Source organism: Ammodytes marinus, assembly GCF_949987685.1.
Source record: "Ammodytes marinus genome assembly, chromosome: 13".
Classification (NCBI taxonomy): domain Eukaryota; kingdom Metazoa; phylum Chordata; class Actinopteri; order Uranoscopiformes; family Ammodytidae; genus Ammodytes; species Ammodytes marinus.
Window position 1 is genome coordinate 19423710 of NC_137217.1, and position 19777 is coordinate 19443486.

Below are 19777 nucleotides of genomic sequence, written 5' to 3' on the forward strand. Positions count from 1 at the left end.
TATTCTGTGTGTGTGTGTGTGTGTGTGTGTGTGTGTGTGTGTGTGTGTGTGTGTGTGTGTGTGTGTGCTCGCGCTCGTAGATCTAATGGCCTATCCCACTCGTGGAGTGAGAGAATCCCAGATGCCAAACACATCTCTGACATCTGTGAAAATGGGCGACCGAGGAGCAACTCATGGCAAGGTAAACACACTCACACATTAGAGAAAGCAGTCTTCTGCTGAACTGAATTTCACATGGGTCCCTCAAAAGAAAAGCTGCACTGTTTCCACAACACAAATGCAGGACAAATGCAACACACCTGTAGTTGAAAAGAAAAAGAGGAAAGAAATCCCCTCATGTCTTTGGTCATTAATGTAAATTTTTATCAACAACTGATGATGGTAAAACGTGGTATGAATCCTTTCTCAGAGGCCAACAAAGCAATCCATGAGGTGTATATAAAGTGTGTGTTTATCTTCTGTCTCTCCCCAGGAAATCTGAGCGGTAATCGTAAGAAACTTAAAGGAAAGAAGTTCCGCGCTCGCTCTAATTCCACAGAGTAAGTCCCTTATGAAAGTATGTCATGTTGTCAGGTCACATTATAGATGGGATATCCAAATAGGAAGTGGAAAACATTTAAAAGATAAAGCTAGCATAATTATTTATACAATATTTTTTATGTCAACATATCCAATGAAAAGACCAAAAGAAAAAACTTTTGTGAGCCTCCCAAAAAAAAATTCTGGCGCTCAGCCCCAAATCCCATAGTTTCCAGCTGAACATTTCAACTGAACATTTATAACATCACTAAAATATTTTTACATGGGCTATCAAATCTCATAAAACTACTGGGAACTGCAGTATTTTGTAAAAGTCCATGAAGTAGGAGCAAAACCATAGATAGTAAATAATATGGATGTAGCATCCGGGCTGACCTCAGTTATTCACACAGCATCCAATAATCCTGGTTTGTGCGCGTCGCCATTTTGTGAGGGGGAGGGAGATAGCTGACGTATACCTCCGAGGCAAAGTGAGGGACAACGGGCGGAGAGCTGTCACTCAAGAGATCACGCCAATACATTTTAACCTCCAAAAGAATAAAAACTAGCGTGGGCCAAAAAAATTCACCGCTCCCTGTGGTGTTGTCATGGAGATATGACCTAAACATACAGACTAAAATGGTTTTGTGGCCCAGGCTGTAAATAGGTTTAATAATGCTGTGAAAACAGCATGTTTAACATTGGAGTCAATGAGAGATGGCTGTCTTCCGCTCCCAGCCCCCAGTGGCACTTCCTGGTTACTACAGTTGTGGTCACTTCCTTATTGGATGCTGGTAAAAATCGCTGAGGTTGGGGCTTGAGCAAAACCTGTATTTGTTGGAATAATACATACAATCGATACGCGTTTGGAGCTCTAGATAGAAATGTCAGTAATGACACATTTGTTGACAATAACAAAATAAAGACTATTACAGTCCTTTTCCTATACTGTAAATATGTGGCTGTTAAGAAAAAAAAACATCTTACATCAGAGATAGAGAGCGGTATAAATCTACAACATATCGGTATCACGTTGTCTCTTGCAGTGTGAGGCTGCACTAGGGCTCTACATCCTAAACTTTAAAACTTACCTGTGAACAAATGAAGTTTTCGCTCATGTGCCTGTTGACTGTGAATGAGCAGTGTGCATTGGCTGCCGCCCGGCCCTGTGTGTTTGTGGGTTTGAAGTTGTCGATACATATGAAATAGTCTGCGGTGCACCTGTTCTCACTGCAAGCATGAGGCTGCCTGAGCATTGAGAATCAAAACAGCTTTGAATGATGCGTCATGTAACTGATATGCAACTGGGCTTGTAGCACACGACACAGTTGTTTGTGATTTCCGTGGTGCCCCTTTCATCTGAAACCACACACAGGTCTGTCCGCCATCTTCTCACCATTTTGTCTCAATTGCATCTTGGTGTTTTGTTCAGGATATATCTGCTCTGCTTTCCTAAAATATTTCCTCTTCCTCTCTCCACCCCAATCCTCCCCCACACTTGCTTCTTTCTGGAGATTTTATGTCAATTTCCTTTTCCCTCAACCTTTTTCTCTCTTCTCCTCCTCCTTGTGTTATGTCCATCACCCCTTCCCCCTCCCACAGGTATTTAACCCCTCGTGACAAAACAAAGTTTTATGATGTAACTAAATGGGTAGAAGATGTGAATAGTAACACTCAAGGACCTTACCTTAGGTATAACCTCAAATCACGTCCTGTACCCCACACGCTTGTCTAAGAACCCCCTCACTTTTGGTTTGATTTCAAGGAAAGTAACAATTAGTTCCAATCTGGTCTTCATTATGTTGATGTTTGGGTGTAATATACCTATCCACAGTTGGCATGTTGCGACTCTGTGTTCCGTAAAGAAGTGGATGCTGAGCATTTAAAAAAACAAATATGATCAAGTATGTCTGCTTTACATTTGACTATATCCTGTTTGATTTCATTCTTCCTTTTAGTTTGAGTGAAGACTAGATGAGCTGCACTTTACTTTGGAAAGATTTTTATTTTGAGCAAATCATTCCGCTGTATTGTATTGATGCAAGAAAAAAACACCTCTCTGCCTGTTTTGCAATTACAATTCAGACATGCTATTGATTTATCCTTATTACCTTGTGTGCCCTTCCCCTCAGTCTCTTGCTACCTCTGCATGTTGCGTGTTGTTCTGTCAGCGAGTTTGTGTGTGAGTGTGGACCCTGCCTTGGTCCCCAGTGACCTCATGTGGATCAGTTTGATCTGCAGGGCCAATTCCCTTTGTGTACTGCGCTGACATCTTCACTCTGCAGCTGTGACAAACTGTAGGCCACCACTAAGGCCACAAAGGTCTATAGATAAACTCCAGCCCACAAGGTTTTCCTTGACAGCAACAAGGAAGCTCATGTCCGCACCATCTCAACGCACCTCTACAAGCCAAATGTCACTGAACAGTCAATCAGCACTTTAATCTACAGACCTTTACTGTGTCCAAGAGCACATTTCTGCCCCTCCCCGTTATCAATCCTACTGAAGGGCAGAAAAAAGCCCGAAAGAGTTGTTATTCCCATCAGAGAATACTGGTTTCAGAATTAAAACTAAAATCTTAAATATTTTCATACTAACAATGTTACATAGGTGATAGCACTTACAGTTGTGTTCAAAATAATAGCAGTGTGTTTAAAATGTTTTGTAAAGATCAAAATCCTAATAATAGCTTTTATTTCCATACACGCAAATGCATTGGGGACATTGCACATTCAATTCCAACTCCGAATATGAAGAAACTTTTGTCAAATGTTTCTTCATCTTTACAGAAAGTGAAGAAAAAGGAATATTAGACTGTTCAAAAAAATAGCAGTGTCTGCATTTTTCTTTACAACTCAAACATTTACTGTATCAACTGAAAAATGCATGAAGATTTGAAATTGGTGTTCCAACAAGTCAACGACCCCAAACACACCAGTAAGCGAACAAGATCTTGGTTCCAGACCGACAAGATTAACGTTATGGAGTGGCCAGCCCAATCCCTGGACCTTAATCCAATAGAAAACCTATGTGGTGACATCAAAAATGCTGTTTTTGAGGCAAAACCAAGAAATCCAGAGGAACTGTAGACTGTAGTCCAATCGTCCTGGGCTGAAACACCTGTTCACAGGTGCCATAAGTTGGTCGGCTCCCTGCAACACAGATGTGAAGCAGTTCTCAGAAACAGAGGTTATACAACTTAATATTAGTTCAGTGATTCATAGGAAAGCTAAATCTTCATGCATTTTTCAGTTGATACAGTAAATGTTTGAGTTGTAAAGAAAAATGCAGACGCTGCTATTTTTTTGAACATTCTAATATTCCTTTTTCTTCACTTTCTGTAAAGATGAAGAAACATTTGACAAAAGTTTCTTCATATGTGGAGTTGGAATTGAATGTGCAATGTCCCAAATGCATTTGCGTGTTTGGAAATAAAAGCTATGATAAGGATTTTGATCTTGCTTCACTTTTTTAAACACACTGATATTATTTTGAACACAACTGTATATCAGCAACTAGAACTTCTGATGAAATTAAAACAGAATTGATCGCACAGTCACAGTTATATTGTAAGAAGTGGAAAACAAAAGGAATTGATACATTTTGACCTTATGATAATGTTAGATGTTACCTTAATTTCTTTAAATTAAATTACAATAACTATTCAATCACTGAACATTTGTGATTTCTTAATTAATACTGATGTATTAAGAATTAAAACAAGAATTATTTTTGAGAACTTTTTTTCTGGAACCAGTTCCCAATCCAGGTGTTTCTGCCACACAGCAGTGGAGTAAACAAGCTCCCCCCCCACACACACACACAAACACCCCAATTCATCTGTTGTTCACACCAAGCTTCAGTCTGGTCTGCCACCCCAGTCACCTCATCATACTCACTGCTAAAATAATTTGTCACAAACACTGATCCAACTTTTCAAAACTGACCGCAGAGGTGACCTTTAGCTGCATTGTTGTTGTTTTTGAACAGTGGCTAAAGGCGAATATGTGCATATCCTGTCTGTTTGTGTGTCAGTGCCCTGTGATGAAAAAGTAAAGCTGCGGCAGGGTGAAGCATGTGAGTTGCAGTAAACTATGAACTAATTGCCCACACCGCTGCTGGGAACTGCATACTGCTGTTTACATGCCATGTACAGAGGTTGCCCCTACAAGCTGAGCTATGGTCACACTTGATTTATTATTTGAACAGATTCTGTTTGTCCGTGTGCTTCTTGGTGAATAGCAGAAAGAACTTTAAAAAAATATATATATATATATTAATTTCCTCTTTTTCTTCAGGACCCTTTCCCCTGCCAAGTCTCCCACTTCCTCTACCGGATCTATTGCATCCAGCAGGAGATACCCATACCCAATGCCCCCTCTCCCTGATGACCAGAGGAAAGCCAACAGGCAGAGTGCCAGGGCAAGTATCAATCAAGAATGTGTACTTTACTATGTAACATTCAAGCCGTTGCCAAATGAGTTGACACAAAGTTGATTAAGCCTATCAGCTCCACAAAACGCTCTGTGTTTTTCTCAGTATGGCAGCATTTAGGAAGAGAAGGGACTGAAGAACTGTAAAAGGCTACACATGTTAACCTTTTCCTTCCATTTTCTCTTTCCCCCGACCCTTTGCCTCCTCAGCTGTGGGAGACTTCAATATAAACAGCCACATGACCCACTCTGCAAGAGACCTTAAGGAACTACACTTGTCTCTCCTTATCAATGAATGGAAAAACACAATAACGAAACAAAATTGACTCTAAGCGATTAAAGAGAAAGAGGGCCCCCCCACCCCATCCACACAAACACTGGAGTGGAAATAGGCCAAGGTGTGTGAGAGTAAGTGTGTGTACAAGCATCTCCGAGGCCGTCATTCAGTGGATCTCTACAAGACGACGCGGAGTGCCTGAGGAGATCACATCCACTCTAGACACGCGACTGGGGCTCAGACCGAGCTGTTCCTGTCTGCCCAGGCTTCTAATATGGGACTGGGAACCCTAACCACTTTGACCTCCCCGTCCCCCACCTCCTCCCCTACCCCCTAAAACCTCCTCCAACACACTCACTTCATCGTCATAGACTGCCCCGAGTTGTTTCGGAGCTGCTCTCTGGAAAAGCAGCCGAGGGCAGCATATCACACTGCATCGCCGGATTTGTTGGTTAATGTTGCCGCACGTGAATCACTGTAGAAACTCCGACACTGTATGCATGAGACAACCCTGTTTATCAGCAGCCTCCTCCTACTGAAAAGACGAGAAGAACAGTTGTCTGATCTGAAAGGAAAGCATGCAAAAGGGGGAGGGCAGTGATTTTATACCTTCTGCAGGCTTAAGATGCTTTCCCTCCACTATAGGTAACCCATATTGTATCACCACTTTATAGCTCATAACTCCATGACATGGCCCAACCCAACCCTGTTGGTGCTTGTGTAAATATGTATAGTGAAAAGACACACGGCGTACGCTTTTTGCCCTTGTTTTGAAAGAGATGTCTCTTCTCTCTTCTCTTCCTGTTGTATTGTGTTGTAGACGGAAGCCGATTTCTGTAGATACATGTAGAGACCCCGCACTCGTTCTTCTGCCAATGTTTATATTTTTTTCATCACCTTCTTTTTAACTCCCGCCGGCTTTATTTCAGTGTTACTATGACCTCTATAGCTTTCTCTCCATCCACAGCAGAATGTAATAGTGTTTCTGTTTATATATTACATTGGCACTGGTTTAATCCACCTCTGGGAGAAAAAAAACACAAGACATCTTGTAAAGGCTGAGGAAGAATTGATAAAGGTGTTGATTGTGGCACATGGAGAGCGGCTGTTGAGTATTATTTAGGACAGTTTGAATAGTTTGAAGTGCCATCATGAGTGAAATGAGCGGACTGAGATGTTTTTGTTGTAGTAATAGACGTGCCACATTCCACCCATGGGAAATGTTGAGATGTATTTAGTCCTCGCCCCCACCACCCGATTCTACATTTGGGTGTGTGAGACCACACAGACGAATAAAAAGAATAAGAAGTCGGGCAATGAGCGAACCTCGGCGAGCATCTGGAAACCCTGATTTGAAAATGTGCATTTTGGACTTTGCTGTGATGATTGAGATATTTAGCCATGTAAATTATTAACTATGCTGTACAGTGCTTGCTGTTTGAGCTTGCGAAGACCAACAGCATGACAGTTATATATCAAATTAAGTTATTTCTCCTGTAGGCTATTTTGGAGACCATTAACGGGGAAAGGAGCATGTCACTGAAAGACTTTTTCCCCTCGTTGCCTTTTTCGCTGTTGTCTAAATGGGTTTGTGCACCGCAGACTACACTGTGAGTCGGGACAAATTAATGGCAGGGAGGTTAGACGGTTTTAATGATCGAGAATGGAGTTTTTTATGCTTTGACTCATGCCAGTGTAGGTATTTAAGGTGGATTTTGGAAACTAATCCCATATACATTTCCAAAAGAAAGTTCTTTGTACAGTTACAGCTTAAAGTGTTGTATCAAGGCCTCCTGTTGGTTATTTTTCTGTCCCTTGATTTCTGTTCCCATGTGGACACTTTGTAATTCATGTAAGCATTAGGACTGTATAGGTAAGATGATCTTCACAATACTGGATTAATATTGCTACTAGTATGTTTTTTATTAAGTAACTTTGTAATATCCACCGTTTTTTTCAGCATTATGTACAGCAACGATTCAAACAGTAATTAAGTGCATTATTGTAATTACGTGTGCTGATGAGTTTGAAAGGAGACATTTGGATTTTTTTTACACATTTGTCCCGGTGGCCAATAGGAGTAGTCGTTCCTATGGCGTGTGTTCATGTGTATCATATAAAGTTTGTCACAATGTTGTAAATGAGATCTGTATGGGCTCATGATTTGCCTTCTAGCGGAGCTTTTCTTCTTTGCTCTCGTCTTAAAAGAAATTGTCGGTGTCTGGTGGCGCAGTCCTGTTCCTGGGCTACCCAAAGCTGTGGAGAGCATCCAGACAGTCATATTTTTTAACATCAAGATACTGTGTTACAGCGAGGCATTTGTCTGGGGAGGGGGGGGTTCACAGACATTGCACCGTACTACACTCTTGCGGACTCTCCACCAGGGATGGGACCATGCAGGCTGCAGGGATCTCTGTGATTGTTCAGCTGTTAATATTCCAAAACACATCTGCTGTATCTGCCTGCGCACACGGTTGGACTGACAGATCCACACAGGACGACTCCAGGAAAACGTCCCCTGCAGTGGAGCCGCCTGTCTCTGTCTGGCCAGAGACTTGAATGTATTTGTGAACTGGAGCACAACAACAGCACCAGTATCTCAACCATGTGGTCCCATTCTGCCAGACACAACAGCATTCTGCTGCAGGAACCATGGAAACCCCACATGTACTACGTACTAGCTCAAATCTAAATACTGCAATTGCTGTTTTTATTTTTTAGTTTGCCTGTATGCTGTACAAACTGATGATGCAAAAATCAATCCCCATATTTTCTCCCCTCTTAATCATTCAGTATTGTAATATATTTAATATAAAATAAAACTTTCATCAACACATCTGTCTATGCTGTCTTCAGATTTCACTGTAGAGGAAAAGAACCACTACTGGAATACAGACGCCATTCATTAATTGCTTTTTTTATTACAACATGAGCAACACACTAGAGATGCACTGATCCAATACGGACTTCATTTAGCAGTGGGAATGGGTATCGGCCAGATGTGACTGATATCACTGTTTGATATGCTTTGTCAATGTCACTTTAAAATCCAGTTACATTCTTCACAGCAGGCTGCAGAGTCAGACTCAGTTTGATGCCACAGAAATCGCTTGCTTTGTGTAACTGCCATGTAAGATATGCTGATTCTGAACTTAAGAAAAAATGTATTGAGAAATGATTGATCAATAATCTGACAGTTACATCCTGAGCTGAGTTTTTTGAGTTGAGAAACATTTGTTGAATCAGTAAATTTCCACACACACACACACACACACACACACACACACACACACACACACACACACACACACACACACACACACACACACACACACACACACACACACACACACACACACACACACACACACACACACACACACACACACACACACACACACACACACACACACACACACACACACACACACACACACACACACACAAATAAATACAGCCTTGATGTTGCTTGACCAACATCCTTTCACAGATAATCTAATCAAAAGTTTTACAATGTATAATTTTGATGATAGACAATGTAAACTGTAACTTAGATTTTGGTAACCAGCCCCGACCAAACAAGCGACTATTCCAAGCGCAGTTCAACTTACACTGAACTCCTCATACTGGATAGTTTGGATGCTACTGTCAGTAAGAAAGTTGCATCAATAGGCAAATCTGTACTGAAGCTGCATAGCTTCTGTTGTTGTCACAAGCGTTTCTCTGTTGAGGATGTTTCCCTGCCATAAAAGTTCAGAGATTGTATCCAAAAAGGGATGGAATAAGAGTAATTTGCCTTTTTTCACTGTGGCTCGCACTGACTTGCGCAACATTTGTCCGTGTTTATCACAAATGCCGGTGTCAGTGGTACCTGAGCGCCTGCAGTTTCTCTTGACGGACGGCTCTAGTTGCCATTTCCTCGTCTTCATCAAGCGATTCTCGGATGCAACTTTTCAAATGGTCGATACCAAACCCAGTGGAGGCGGAGACCGGAACCACGTGTCTGAAGGTCATATGAGTCTTGGGTATCATGTCATCGGGCAACAGATCAGAGAACTCTGCAGGAGGGAAAAACCACAAGAACAATGAACATTTAAAACAAATAATGAGCCAAATGCATTAAGGTTATAACAAGTGGATTAACTTAGTGGTCCAGCTCAGGGTGGCCGGGAACTTTAAAGTGGAATCTTAAGAAATATTTAATGGGTAATTCCAGGATGAATCTATAAGCCGACATGTACAGTACAGTGTTTCCCCCTAACCCATCCTCAAATTTACCGTCTGGGTTTTGTAGTTGCTCCTTCAGCTCCGCTAGTTTGTCCTCAGCATCAGGCAGGTCCATCTTACTCACCACCAGTAAAGCAGGCTTCGATACCAGCTCCTCCTTGTACAACTCCAACTCCTTCAGGCCGTGTTAAAAGCAAAGGAGGAGGATGAAGGAGATGATGATGGGGAAGGGTAATAAATAGTGTGCATGAGGTAGATACATCCTTAGTCAAGACAAAGACAAGAATGGTCAGAAGAAGAATTATGAAAAGTCTTTCATATCATCAGTCTGACCTTGGTGAGAAGCTGAACAGCTTCAAACGCTGACCTAAATGCTGTTTTACTTGCCAGCTGGAAACCGCAAACATCGACCTGCAGCCAAGACAAAGCATGAGCACATTAAACTCCATCATGATGATCATAATCATCAGTAGCTGGTTATTCGGAGTACATTAAAACATATGTGTTAGTGTAAGCGTTCTGTGACTACTACAACCCACCACAAACAGCAGCTGCTTGGTCCTCTCCACATGTTTGAGGAACTTGTGGCCCATGCCTTTGTTTATGTGAGCTCCCTCAATCAGGCCTGGGAGATCGGCAACAGAAATCTACCAAAAGAATAAAACCCCACTCAATTACAGAACACCACTAAGAAGAAAATGATTTAATGGAGGGTTGAAATGGAAACATACACCAACATGCTTTACTGTACCTGCTTGTAATCTTTATACATCAGTTTGCCAATCTCCGGCTTCAAAGTTGTGACTGGGAAATAACAAAGATTTTTGAAATCAATGAAATGTTCAACTCATACATGAGCTAAAACACAGCTTGTACATATCAAGAACTCACAAGCGTAGCTGGCAATCTGAGGTGTGGCGTTAGACAAGACTGTCAAGAGAGAAGACTTCCCCGCATTAGGGAACCTGACGGTGAATCAACACCAGACAAAAAGTTGAAATAAATAAAGATATTTAGAGATACATTTGGGCAACCTCAGCTGAAATGTTCACGTGTGTTTCAGTTCTCACCCAACAAGGCCCATGTCAGCTATGAGTTTGAGGTCCAGCCTGATGTGTTTGGCCTGGCCCTTTCGGGGCTCGAACGCGGAATGGAAGGAGCCTCCGTGTCCACCTTTCGCCACAATCAGACGATCACCCTCAGCATTCAGGTCACCTTGGAGGGGGAACGGAGAGAAAATATGAGAAGTTGATTCTTTTAAAACAAAGAAAGGACTCTGCTGCTGATTTATGAAATGTGCAAAAGGGGCAGGTCTGACATACCCAGTATTTTGCCATCGTCAGTGGTGACTGTGATACCAACAGGAGAGGGGATCTCCTTGGCCGTTCCCCTCGCTCCTTTCAGTGAATGGACACTGTTGATAAATAGTTACAAATAAATACAACAGATCTCTGAGAAACATAAATCATCAGCTACACTAAATGATTGATGACTGATGCTAGCCAATAGATGTTCTGCCTTTGCACTTTAAAATAAAGCTTAAGGGTGTTAATGCAGAAACAAACCTGCTGTTGGCCCCGGATTCAGCCACAAACCGTTTCTGCGGGTACTTGTCCATGATCCTCTTCAAGGTCACATTCTTTGAGGCCACAACCCAAACATCTCCCCCAGTTCCTCCCTGTCCACCAAGACGTGGCAGACCCATACCCCCGCTGCCTCCACGGACGTATAGACGGAGGTTGTCCACCAAGTTCCCATACTGCAACAGAGTGACAATACAGGCTAAAAAGGAAGTAACCTAACAAATATAAAGATTAAATTTATATTGTTTGATTTGACTATTTATTGACATATAGCAGTAGCATGAAAAAGGGGGAGGCGGAAAGAAATGTCATCCAATGTACATAAAATCCCTCCATGAGTAAAGCTAGATTGTTTATTTTAATTTTTTTTAATTACACCTGATAGTGTTGTGAAATAAATAGGTTGCCAGTACCACTACAATTTTAAAAAGAAGGTGAAATTATGTTTGGGAAATGTGGAAGTGTAATAAGCTTACCATACTAGCAATACATATATCAATTTAATAAGTTGTGTTTTTGCTGATTGACTGGGTGATTTTATTAATAGTCATTTAGGTATTTATTGTATTGATTAATATATTAGTAAAAGCTGTCTGGTCACCGGTACTCCTGTATTTTTGACTATACTTAGAATTTTAGATAAAAGACTAATTTAAATCATTCTCTGGCTTTTTCTATCTCATTTTGTCACCCACTTATGTAAAAACTATAACTGTTTATGTTTGACTTTGGTTGAATCACAACAGCCACTGAGCTTTCATGTCCGCAGATCCCTCCGCTCGACAGTTAAAACCTCAGGAAAAGGCAGGTATAATAAATAAATTAAATGGACTATACCCAGGGGGCAAAGTGATTTTATGAACATGGAGTGTTGTAAAAGGTTGTTCACCAAAAATGACATCTAGGACCTTCCACGATCACAACCTGGGTGGACAACCTTGTCAACAAGCTGCTGGTAAGCTACAGTGGGCCGACATAGCAAATCAGAACCACTGTTTAAGTGAATGGGGGTGAATGGGGATGGGCTAATGGGGAATTTTTTAAACTTACAGATATCATTATGAGACTTTGCAAGTTGATTACTGACATTAAAACAAAAACTTTTTGTAATACAGTATTTTCCAAAATGTTTAAATAAATATGAAAAATCCTCAATGTCTTACTAATGATGCGAAAATTTGCTTATCTGCAAAGCCCCAAAATCTAGATGTTGGAATTTGTTTTTAATCACCTAATCACAGTTCAAATTTGATCAATAACCCATAGAAAATAAATGTTTTACACAATTACATTTCATGTGCCATGGACCAAAAGTGTCCTTTTGGAGTCTCCAGCTGGTATTTTAGGAAACGGCTAGACATTCCCTTGGAAAAAACAGTGTAAAAAATAAATTTTCTAAAATTTGCCCCCTAGGTACTACAGTTGGGATTCATATTTTCGAGGGCACGTCAGATGAGTTTTGATGCTTAAAACATTTTCCCTGTGGTGAATCTTTGTTACGCATTTTTATCACATAAACTATAAAGACAACGTTAAACTGTTGTTCAGCTATCCAACGTTAATTAACTCGTTCCTATGCTTTTTATTCACAGTTCTGCATCGTGTTAAGATAAAACGTTGATGTTGTTGACAGTAGTCTCTCACTGAGCTAGCTAACAGTTAGCTTGGCTGCCAATGTCATCATTACAATTACTAGTAAACAGTCACGTCAACTGGTTTTCATGGGATTAAAATGCATTGTACCACAGCACTTACCTTCCGGAAGCATATTCTACTGAACTGAACCATCTTCAGGGGCGTTTATTGCCACTTTATTGTGTTGTTGTAGAGAGTAGATGATAGTTGACATGTGTTTCTATGAGGGACCGGAAGCGGTGGTTTGTCTCCACTCATTGGCTGATGAAACAAAGAGGCGGTGCTCCGTTGGGCTGAGTGATAGCTGTTCGGACGCTTCCATAGCCTACCATCGTGATGCTGCTGCTCGTGGTGCGGATAGACTTTTTATTTTCATATTTAAGAATTATACCAATACACGAGGTTGTATGATGTTTGATACCAAGATAAACTGCATATTTACATTATATTTTAGGCCCATTACAAATTGTATGAGCAGCTTTTCCATCAGATTGGGCTACCCAACAAATAAAAAGCTTTAGGCTACCCACTTTTGACCGTTGTGAAATATGAATGGACTAATGGTAGATTATTTGTAATGGTTTTCGGGGGTTTCCTTCACATGGGCCTACTGTTCAGATGTAGCATACTCATGAGCATAATAGGCTTGTTTAGTTATGAACCTATGGTCCACAATGTGAAAACATGCCTTTTCTTACTACAACAATGAATGAGAGACGAAATAATGAAGACAAACATTAGGACATATCATCAGCATGGATATAGATATAGACTAAAAACAGAGATACAAAATGAAAGATAAAACTCGTAAATTGTTGGTTTCCCCATATGACTAAACACTAAAAACCCTCACAGCCCATGAAATGCAACATTAAAATAGGTAATTCAGTTCTGGATTGACCAGCTGTTGCATTTCCATGAGAACAGGAACTGCATCATACTGTTATTACAATACAGCTACAACAATTAGACCTGTTCCAAGCTCAGTGACACAATATTTATTTTAACAGATAAAACAAAAAAATTCTTTCCAATATCAGAATTTACAATGGGTATAGGCCTGGGTGAACATTTAGCCTTTGTCTGTCTGTCTATCTTTGTCTTGTCATATTGGGGCCTACGAGCATACTGTATGATCAATATCTTTCAAAGTTTATAAATGAACAAATATCACCACTGCCAAAACAAAATAAACTGATAATATATTGGATTGCATTACATTGTAAAATATTCCTGTAGGCATATTATTGGTTTAGGACAAAATAAAATACATTGAGGCAAATGTTTGTTGAAAAAAACATATTACTTTGTGTTATCGTCCAAAGGGTGGCAGGAGAAGCCAAAGGCTTATCAGGTCCCGCCCCCACTGCAAGATTCAGATACACAGCTACTGATACAGTTAAAACAGTTTTAAGAAGATGCATTCCAATACACAGACAAAGGTATCTCCCTTGTCTGGTTTTCTTATCTTTTGTGACAGTAGGCCACGTGACCTCTCCTTTGTCAATCATGAGAAGGCTGTAGCCTACCCCAATTAGGCAAAATCTTCCACTTTGCTCAAGTGTAATGAAGTTCAGTGCGAATGTTAATCCTCTCCCGGTTAGGACAGCCATTTCTTCACATGGAATCCCTTTTATGTTGGTAATTCTGTCCAACGTGTATTTCTTTCTTCTCTATGGCCCAAATACATGGCTACATGTTCTCAATACAATTCTCCACTTGGAGCAAACAACAGGGAGTCGGCGGCGCTGTGAGGATGCTGAGAGATGCTCTGATCTTCCGGCTCTTCTTTCTCTGTAAACGCACTCACGCCTGCCGGTGCAGAGCGAAATACGCATGCGACGACAATAGTTTTTTCCCCTTTCTCTGCACACACACATAGACTACTGCCATCAGGACACAAAGAAGATCTACTCCATGCGTCATTTACGGGCTGATCAGACCTGACTGAACCGAGGCAAGTGTGTGTGTGTGTGTGTGTGTGTGTGTGTGTGTGTGTGTGTGTGTGTGTGTGTGTGTGTGTGTGTGTGTGTGTGTGTGTGTGTGTGTGTGTGTGTGTGTGTGTGTGTGTGTGTGTGTGTGTGTGTGCGCGCGCGCGTAATGAGAGAGAGTGGCTGGCTCAGGATCTCACGCAAGCCCGTACAGGTCCTCCCACCGGTGTCTGCCTATTTATACGGTCAGAATCGCCGACGTGGGTCGTGATAACAGGACGCGACTGGGAGATATAGAGACACACCACAACGCGGTAAGAAATCCTATTCTTGGCCTTGTGTTGCGGATGCATGTGATTGTGTTTGACCTGAATTATGCAATGATGATGAGAGAGAGCCCGCAGTCGCGTACTCCGTGTGCCTTATTGGATGCAGGCTGCAAGGACCGCAGCTCGAAGTCAGGAGCGTTGTGGGAGGTTTGAGCCGGTGTAGGTCCACGAGGATGTTGTGTAATGAAGTGGGAACTGGGCTGCTACATCATTCCGTTCCTCCAGTGCAGTGCTGCAGCAACATCCACACAATATACATACAGGCACACACACTGTTTTAAGTTAACCTCATTTTGTAAATGACCCTGTAGGCTGCTCCTGCTGTGCAAATTAGCACAAGTTGGAAAGATGAAAGTGTAGTTGTAGGCCTGTGAACTGAAGGCACAAACGGAGCCTTCCCCATGAGTGAGAAAAAGGAAGATTTTAAAGCACAAATTTTTTAAAATAGTACATTCTCTGACTATTGACCACCCTGACCATGAAAAGTTTCATTTAGGCCTAATTGTTTCCGCCTATAGCCCCCAATACAGTAGCCTATGTTCTGGAAAAGTGTGGTCCATCCTCTCCACACATGCTGCAAAACACATATATTGGACCTTTGCAATTGTTTTGTCATACAGAATTCAACAATGAACTTCCCTCATTTCTGCTTTCTCACAAGCTATTAAATGTGTTTTATTTTATTGTCCGAAAAAGTTCACAATAACACTATTAAGAATACATTCTTGTAAATTAGATGTGATCCCCTGAAAGCCATTGACGAAAGGTGTTCATTTTGTTACACACTTATGTATGGATTTTCGAAACAAAGGTTCATTCAAAAAAAGCCTCCGAAACAACTACGTTTATGGCTGCAAACACTGTGGGGTTGGTCAAATGACCAGGGGCATGGAAATACCAGTATCAGCTTGCCAACAGGGGGCACACCATTCTCCAAACAGGGTATGTGTGGAATCTCAGTGCTTTCACTGAAAAGGGTAAACAAGCCGACTACCAAGGACAACTGGTTGGACTACCGACGGGTAGAGAGGGAGGGGTGCACATAAAATGAGTCAGACTTTATTGTCAACAGCGAAACAGAAGTTTTAAGGGAAGTGACTTTTGGGATTCTCGAGAAAGGTGGTGATGATAGTGTTTTTTTTTATGAAACTGGGGCAAGTTGGCATTGTTTGCTGTCGCCAGTGGGTTTTGGCGGGAGTGTCTGTGTGGTGGTGGCAGTGGGTGAATGGTAGGTATGAGAGGAGGAGGAGCTCTGATGGTTTGATCTGTCAGCATGCCAGGTCCACATTCTCACCCTGCCGCTTTTGAAAGGGGCGGTAAAGACATAAACAGGCCTAGTGGGATTAGGGCCCACTCGGAGGAGTGATCAGGGGGGATTTGCTGCCCGGCGGGCACACAATGGCACTGTCGCGCAATACACCAACGCACACTACACATGCTCAATGGCAACGTTTCACAACAGACCCAATCCTACATAAATCTGATTATAACTCCCTTTTGTTTGGGAAGCGGGGCCGGGGTTAACAATGGCTAGCCTTGCCTTGGGCCATGTTTGATAGGACAGGGGGTGTGTGGATGTTGGCGCGACAGCAAATAGAAAAGCTTGGGCCATGTTGTGTTGTGGCGGGGTGTTTCCACATGTGTGAAGCCCCAGACAGACAGGGAGGGTCATGGCTGTGTGTAGGCTACAATAACAGGTTGAATAAAGGCTTTTCCCCTGTTAGGTGTATTTGTTTCAAAGTCAGCTGATGTCTGTGGATGGACAGGATCTAAGCTTGAATAAGACAACAACAACATTGGCAGACACAAAGACAATTTTATGTCTTTGTGTCTGCCAATGTTGTTGTTGTCGGTTTCAACCTGTTCAAATCATCTGACCGACAAACATGCGAGCATGCTTTAAATTGCATATCGAATTATTGGCTAAAGAGATGCCTGGAACTCTCATAACATTTATTTCATTCCTCCTCAGTGCCGGCTCTGGCCCAGGCTTCAGCCATGCCTCTTCTAGAAGAGACCACTCTGCAACAAGAGCCTCCACCCACTGTCCCTGTGGTCATCATAGGTAAACATTTTACCGTCCTGACCTTTAGTGGTTTCACGTTCCAACTTGGCCCTAATATGGCACACATCTTCTGTGATCTTTTGTGAAGCTAATCCACCATTTCCCAATCCTGGGTCTGTTTTTAGGCAACGGGCCATCGGGTATTTGTCTATCCTACTTGCTGAGTGGATACAAGCCCTACTTTGATACGGCAACTGTCCACCCAAACCCGATACTCTACAGGAAACTACAGGAGACCAAGCACCTGCCTATCACTGAACAGGTAAAAACCCTGCAAGGGGGGTCATGGTGTAGTGGTTAGAGCGTCACAGCATCTCTCGAAATCTGTCTAATAAAGCGAAAAATGCCCAAAAAGAATAATAATAATAAAAAAAGCATCCTACGAAAAGTCATTGCAAACGTTTACACAACCATAAACACACAGGTGTATCAAATGGGGAACCTGTATTTTTGCAGGATCTGGAATATTTCAGTGAAGGTCTCGAAGGGAGGTCAAGGAACCCTGTGGCTGTGCTTTTTGACACATTGCTACACCCAAATGCTGACTTTGGCTATGAGTTTCCCCCTGTCCTTCAGTGGAGGAGGGAAAAGACGCAACACATCCCACACCTGGTGCTGGGGAAAGCAACGCCTGGAGGGGCTTGGCATGTAAGCTACAAGGTTTTGTCTACCAAACACTAAGTAACTATCACAATTTTGCATCAATTGTTTGTTTTTTTGTCCTTTCCTGACACCACATTTTCCTCTGACCTTCTCTTTTTCTTTAGGCAATGGAAGGCTCCATGCTGACTATTAGTCTTGGCACATGGATGGAGCTTCCCGGGGTTAACTACAGAGACTTGACCAATGGGAAACGCAGGTACTGAAAGTCTAAGACATGGTTGACAGCAAATATGTGGCTCAAGTCTAAGTATCAATTTTGTGTCTTTTTTCTTATCATCTCCCTCTTCTCTTTAGGGATGTTACCAGTGACAGAGCCACGCCAGAGGAGATCTCATCCTATTACCGTAACTATGTTAAGTTGAAAGGCCTCCAAAAGAATTTTGCTGACAACACCTATGTGACCTCTGTCCAGAAACTCTGCCGGGGGCACAAAGGGGAAGGTCTGGAAGATGGGCACACTGATGAAGGAGATGGGCGGGTGGGAGATGGTGGGAAGGAAAGGTTTGAGGGAAATGGAGTTGAGTGTCCAAACAATGGAGGAGGGGGGGCTCTCTGGGAAGTAAGAGGATACCAAGAGGTGCAGAACAACACTCATGTCCCCTTCTCTCTGTTTGCTGAGAATGTTGTACTGGCCACGGGTGCGTCCGATTCACAGGTTCGCTTAGGTGTAGACGGGGAGGACCTACCATTTGTATTTCACTGCATCTCAGACCTGGGATTGGCCTTAAGCCAGAGGAAACTGGATATGAACTCTGATCCAGTGTTAATCGTAGGTGCCGGCCTAAGTGCTGCAGATGCAGTTCTGTGTGCTTGTAACAGCAATATTAGAGTCCTGCATGTCTTTCGTAAGAGTGTAGACGACCCTGACCTCATTTTCAAACAGCTGCCCAAGACCCTGTACCCAGAGTACCACAAAGTCTACAACATGATGTGCTCTCAGACCTACACCAACGTGGATCCCTCCTCTGCGTCAAACAGACCTCAGGCAGTAAGTATTGCCTCTTCAGTTTGTGCCAAGATGTGCCCAAAGCCCCAACTTGCTGCAGGTAACATTGCTGTTAATGCCAGTACCAGCCTGCTTCCTGACTACACCAGTTTCCCTGAGCATTGTGTAGTGTCCTTGCAGTCTGATATGAAGTGTTTGCTGCAGGGGAGCAACTCCCTCAAGGCATTCAAGATATCCATGGCCCTAGTGCTGATTGGGACCAACCCCAACTTGTTTTTCTTGAAGGGGCAGGGCCAGTACCTGGCTCGGGATCCAACAAAGCCCATCTCCTGCAAGCAGAACCTCATTGACATCCACCCCTACACGTTTGAGTGTTCCAAGGAGCCAGGCCTGTTTGCCATGGGCCCATTGGTGGGAGACAACTTTGTTCGCTTTTTGAAGGGTGGCGCTTTAGGCATTGCCTCCTGTCTGCTGAAGAGACTCAAGAAGAAAGGGAAGCTCATCAGCAACGAAGGGAATAACTTCATTTGAAAACATGATAGAGAAAAGAGCATCAACTTCAAGTGCTCTTACCAACTGTTGTAAAAGCTGAAGGGGAAAACGGTTTTAAAATGTTGTAATCATTAATGCAGTGTTTTCTCATCAAAGCTGAAGCATTTTTACAACTCTCCGAGACCAAAAAGACAATGGATGTATACTAATTAGTTTCTAAAGAAACAAAGGAAAACTTTCAAGAGTCTTGTCTGACTTCATAAGAAGTCCCTAGAAGTCCAAGCTACCACGTGGCGATGTTTTCTAGTCAATCTGTAACCTCCAAACTGAGTGGGACCTTATTTTCATCAGGGTTATTTAATTGTTCATCATGTGTCTTTCAATCCATTTACTAACACTTTTATTGCTGTTATTTAACACTTTACCGTACTTTTCGGCCTACAAGCCGCAACTTTTTCCCCGTTTTTCCACCCTGTTATTACACAGCACAGTATATATTCTGTAGCTACTGGGGATGGGCGTTAGTAATCGAGTACTCCTCGTTTCAAATGATCTCGATTGGTGGATGAGGAAAATCGTTTTTTGTTTTTTTTAGTGTTTGTAGCCTTTAGGCCGGCCGCCCCTATTTTAAAATGTTATATAGGCTACGTGTACAAAACGGCACAAAACGGATATAA

General features: G+C 42.3%; 3 protein-coding genes across 3 annotated transcripts in view; 2 read left to right on the plus strand and 1 right to left on the minus strand.

Moving 5' to 3' along the window:
• Positions 1–7998, plus strand: part of adam22 (ADAM metallopeptidase domain 22) — a 59582-nt gene extending 51584 nt beyond the window's left edge. Inside the window, exons 28-31 of the mRNA XM_080039975.1 lie at positions 81–181; positions 473–539; positions 4818–4941; positions 5163–7998. Coding sequence (XP_079896101.1) covers positions 81–181; positions 473–539; positions 4818–4941; positions 5163–5183 — 313 coding nt within the window. The 3' untranslated portion in view covers positions 5184–7998. The remainder of the gene's footprint in view (positions 1–80; positions 182–472; positions 540–4817; positions 4942–5162) is intronic.
• Positions 7999–8174: 176 nt separating this feature from the next.
• On the minus strand, positions 8175–12898 carry gtpbp10 (GTP-binding protein 10 (putative)). The gene is made up of 10 exons (XM_080040317.1): positions 12795–12898; positions 11022–11215; positions 10779–10870; positions 10527–10671; positions 10348–10421; positions 10208–10260; positions 9996–10103; positions 9790–9867; positions 9508–9631; positions 8175–9287 (listed from the first exon to the last, which is right to left on the minus strand). Exons 1-10 carry the CDS (start codon positions 12825–12827, stop codon positions 9091–9093), a joined length of 1098 nt encoding a protein of 365 aa, XP_079896443.1. The 5' UTR covers positions 12828–12898; the 3' UTR covers positions 8175–9090.
• A 4016-nt stretch (positions 12899–16914) lies between these two features.
• On the plus strand, positions 16915–19139 carry osgin2 (oxidative stress induced growth inhibitor family member 2; the record flags this gene model as incomplete). The annotated part of the gene is made up of 5 exons (XM_080039498.1): positions 16915–16999; positions 17125–17261; positions 17456–17647; positions 17767–17858; positions 17957–19139. The coding sequence occupies exons 1-5, from the start codon at positions 16933–16935 to the stop codon at positions 19137–19139; spliced, it is 1671 nt and encodes a 556-aa protein (XP_079895624.1). The 5' UTR covers positions 16915–16932.
• Positions 19140–19777: the final 638 nt, after the last annotated feature.

What these genes read in the sequence shown, in the direction of transcription:
- gtpbp10 (XM_080040317.1), bottom strand. Translation starts at nt 12,827, where the DNA reads ATGGTTCAGTTCAGTAGAATATGCTTCCGGAAG. An exon ending in TGACGATGGCAAAATACTGG is followed by an intron (nt 10,672 to 10,778) that starts GTATGTCAGACC and finishes TCCCCCTCCAAG; the next exon opens with GTGACCTGAATGCTGAGGGT. An exon ending in GCAACTACAAAACCCAGACG is followed by an intron (nt 9,288 to 9,507) that starts GTAAATTTGAGG and finishes TCCCTCCTGCAG; the next exon opens with AGTTCTCTGATCTGTTGCCC.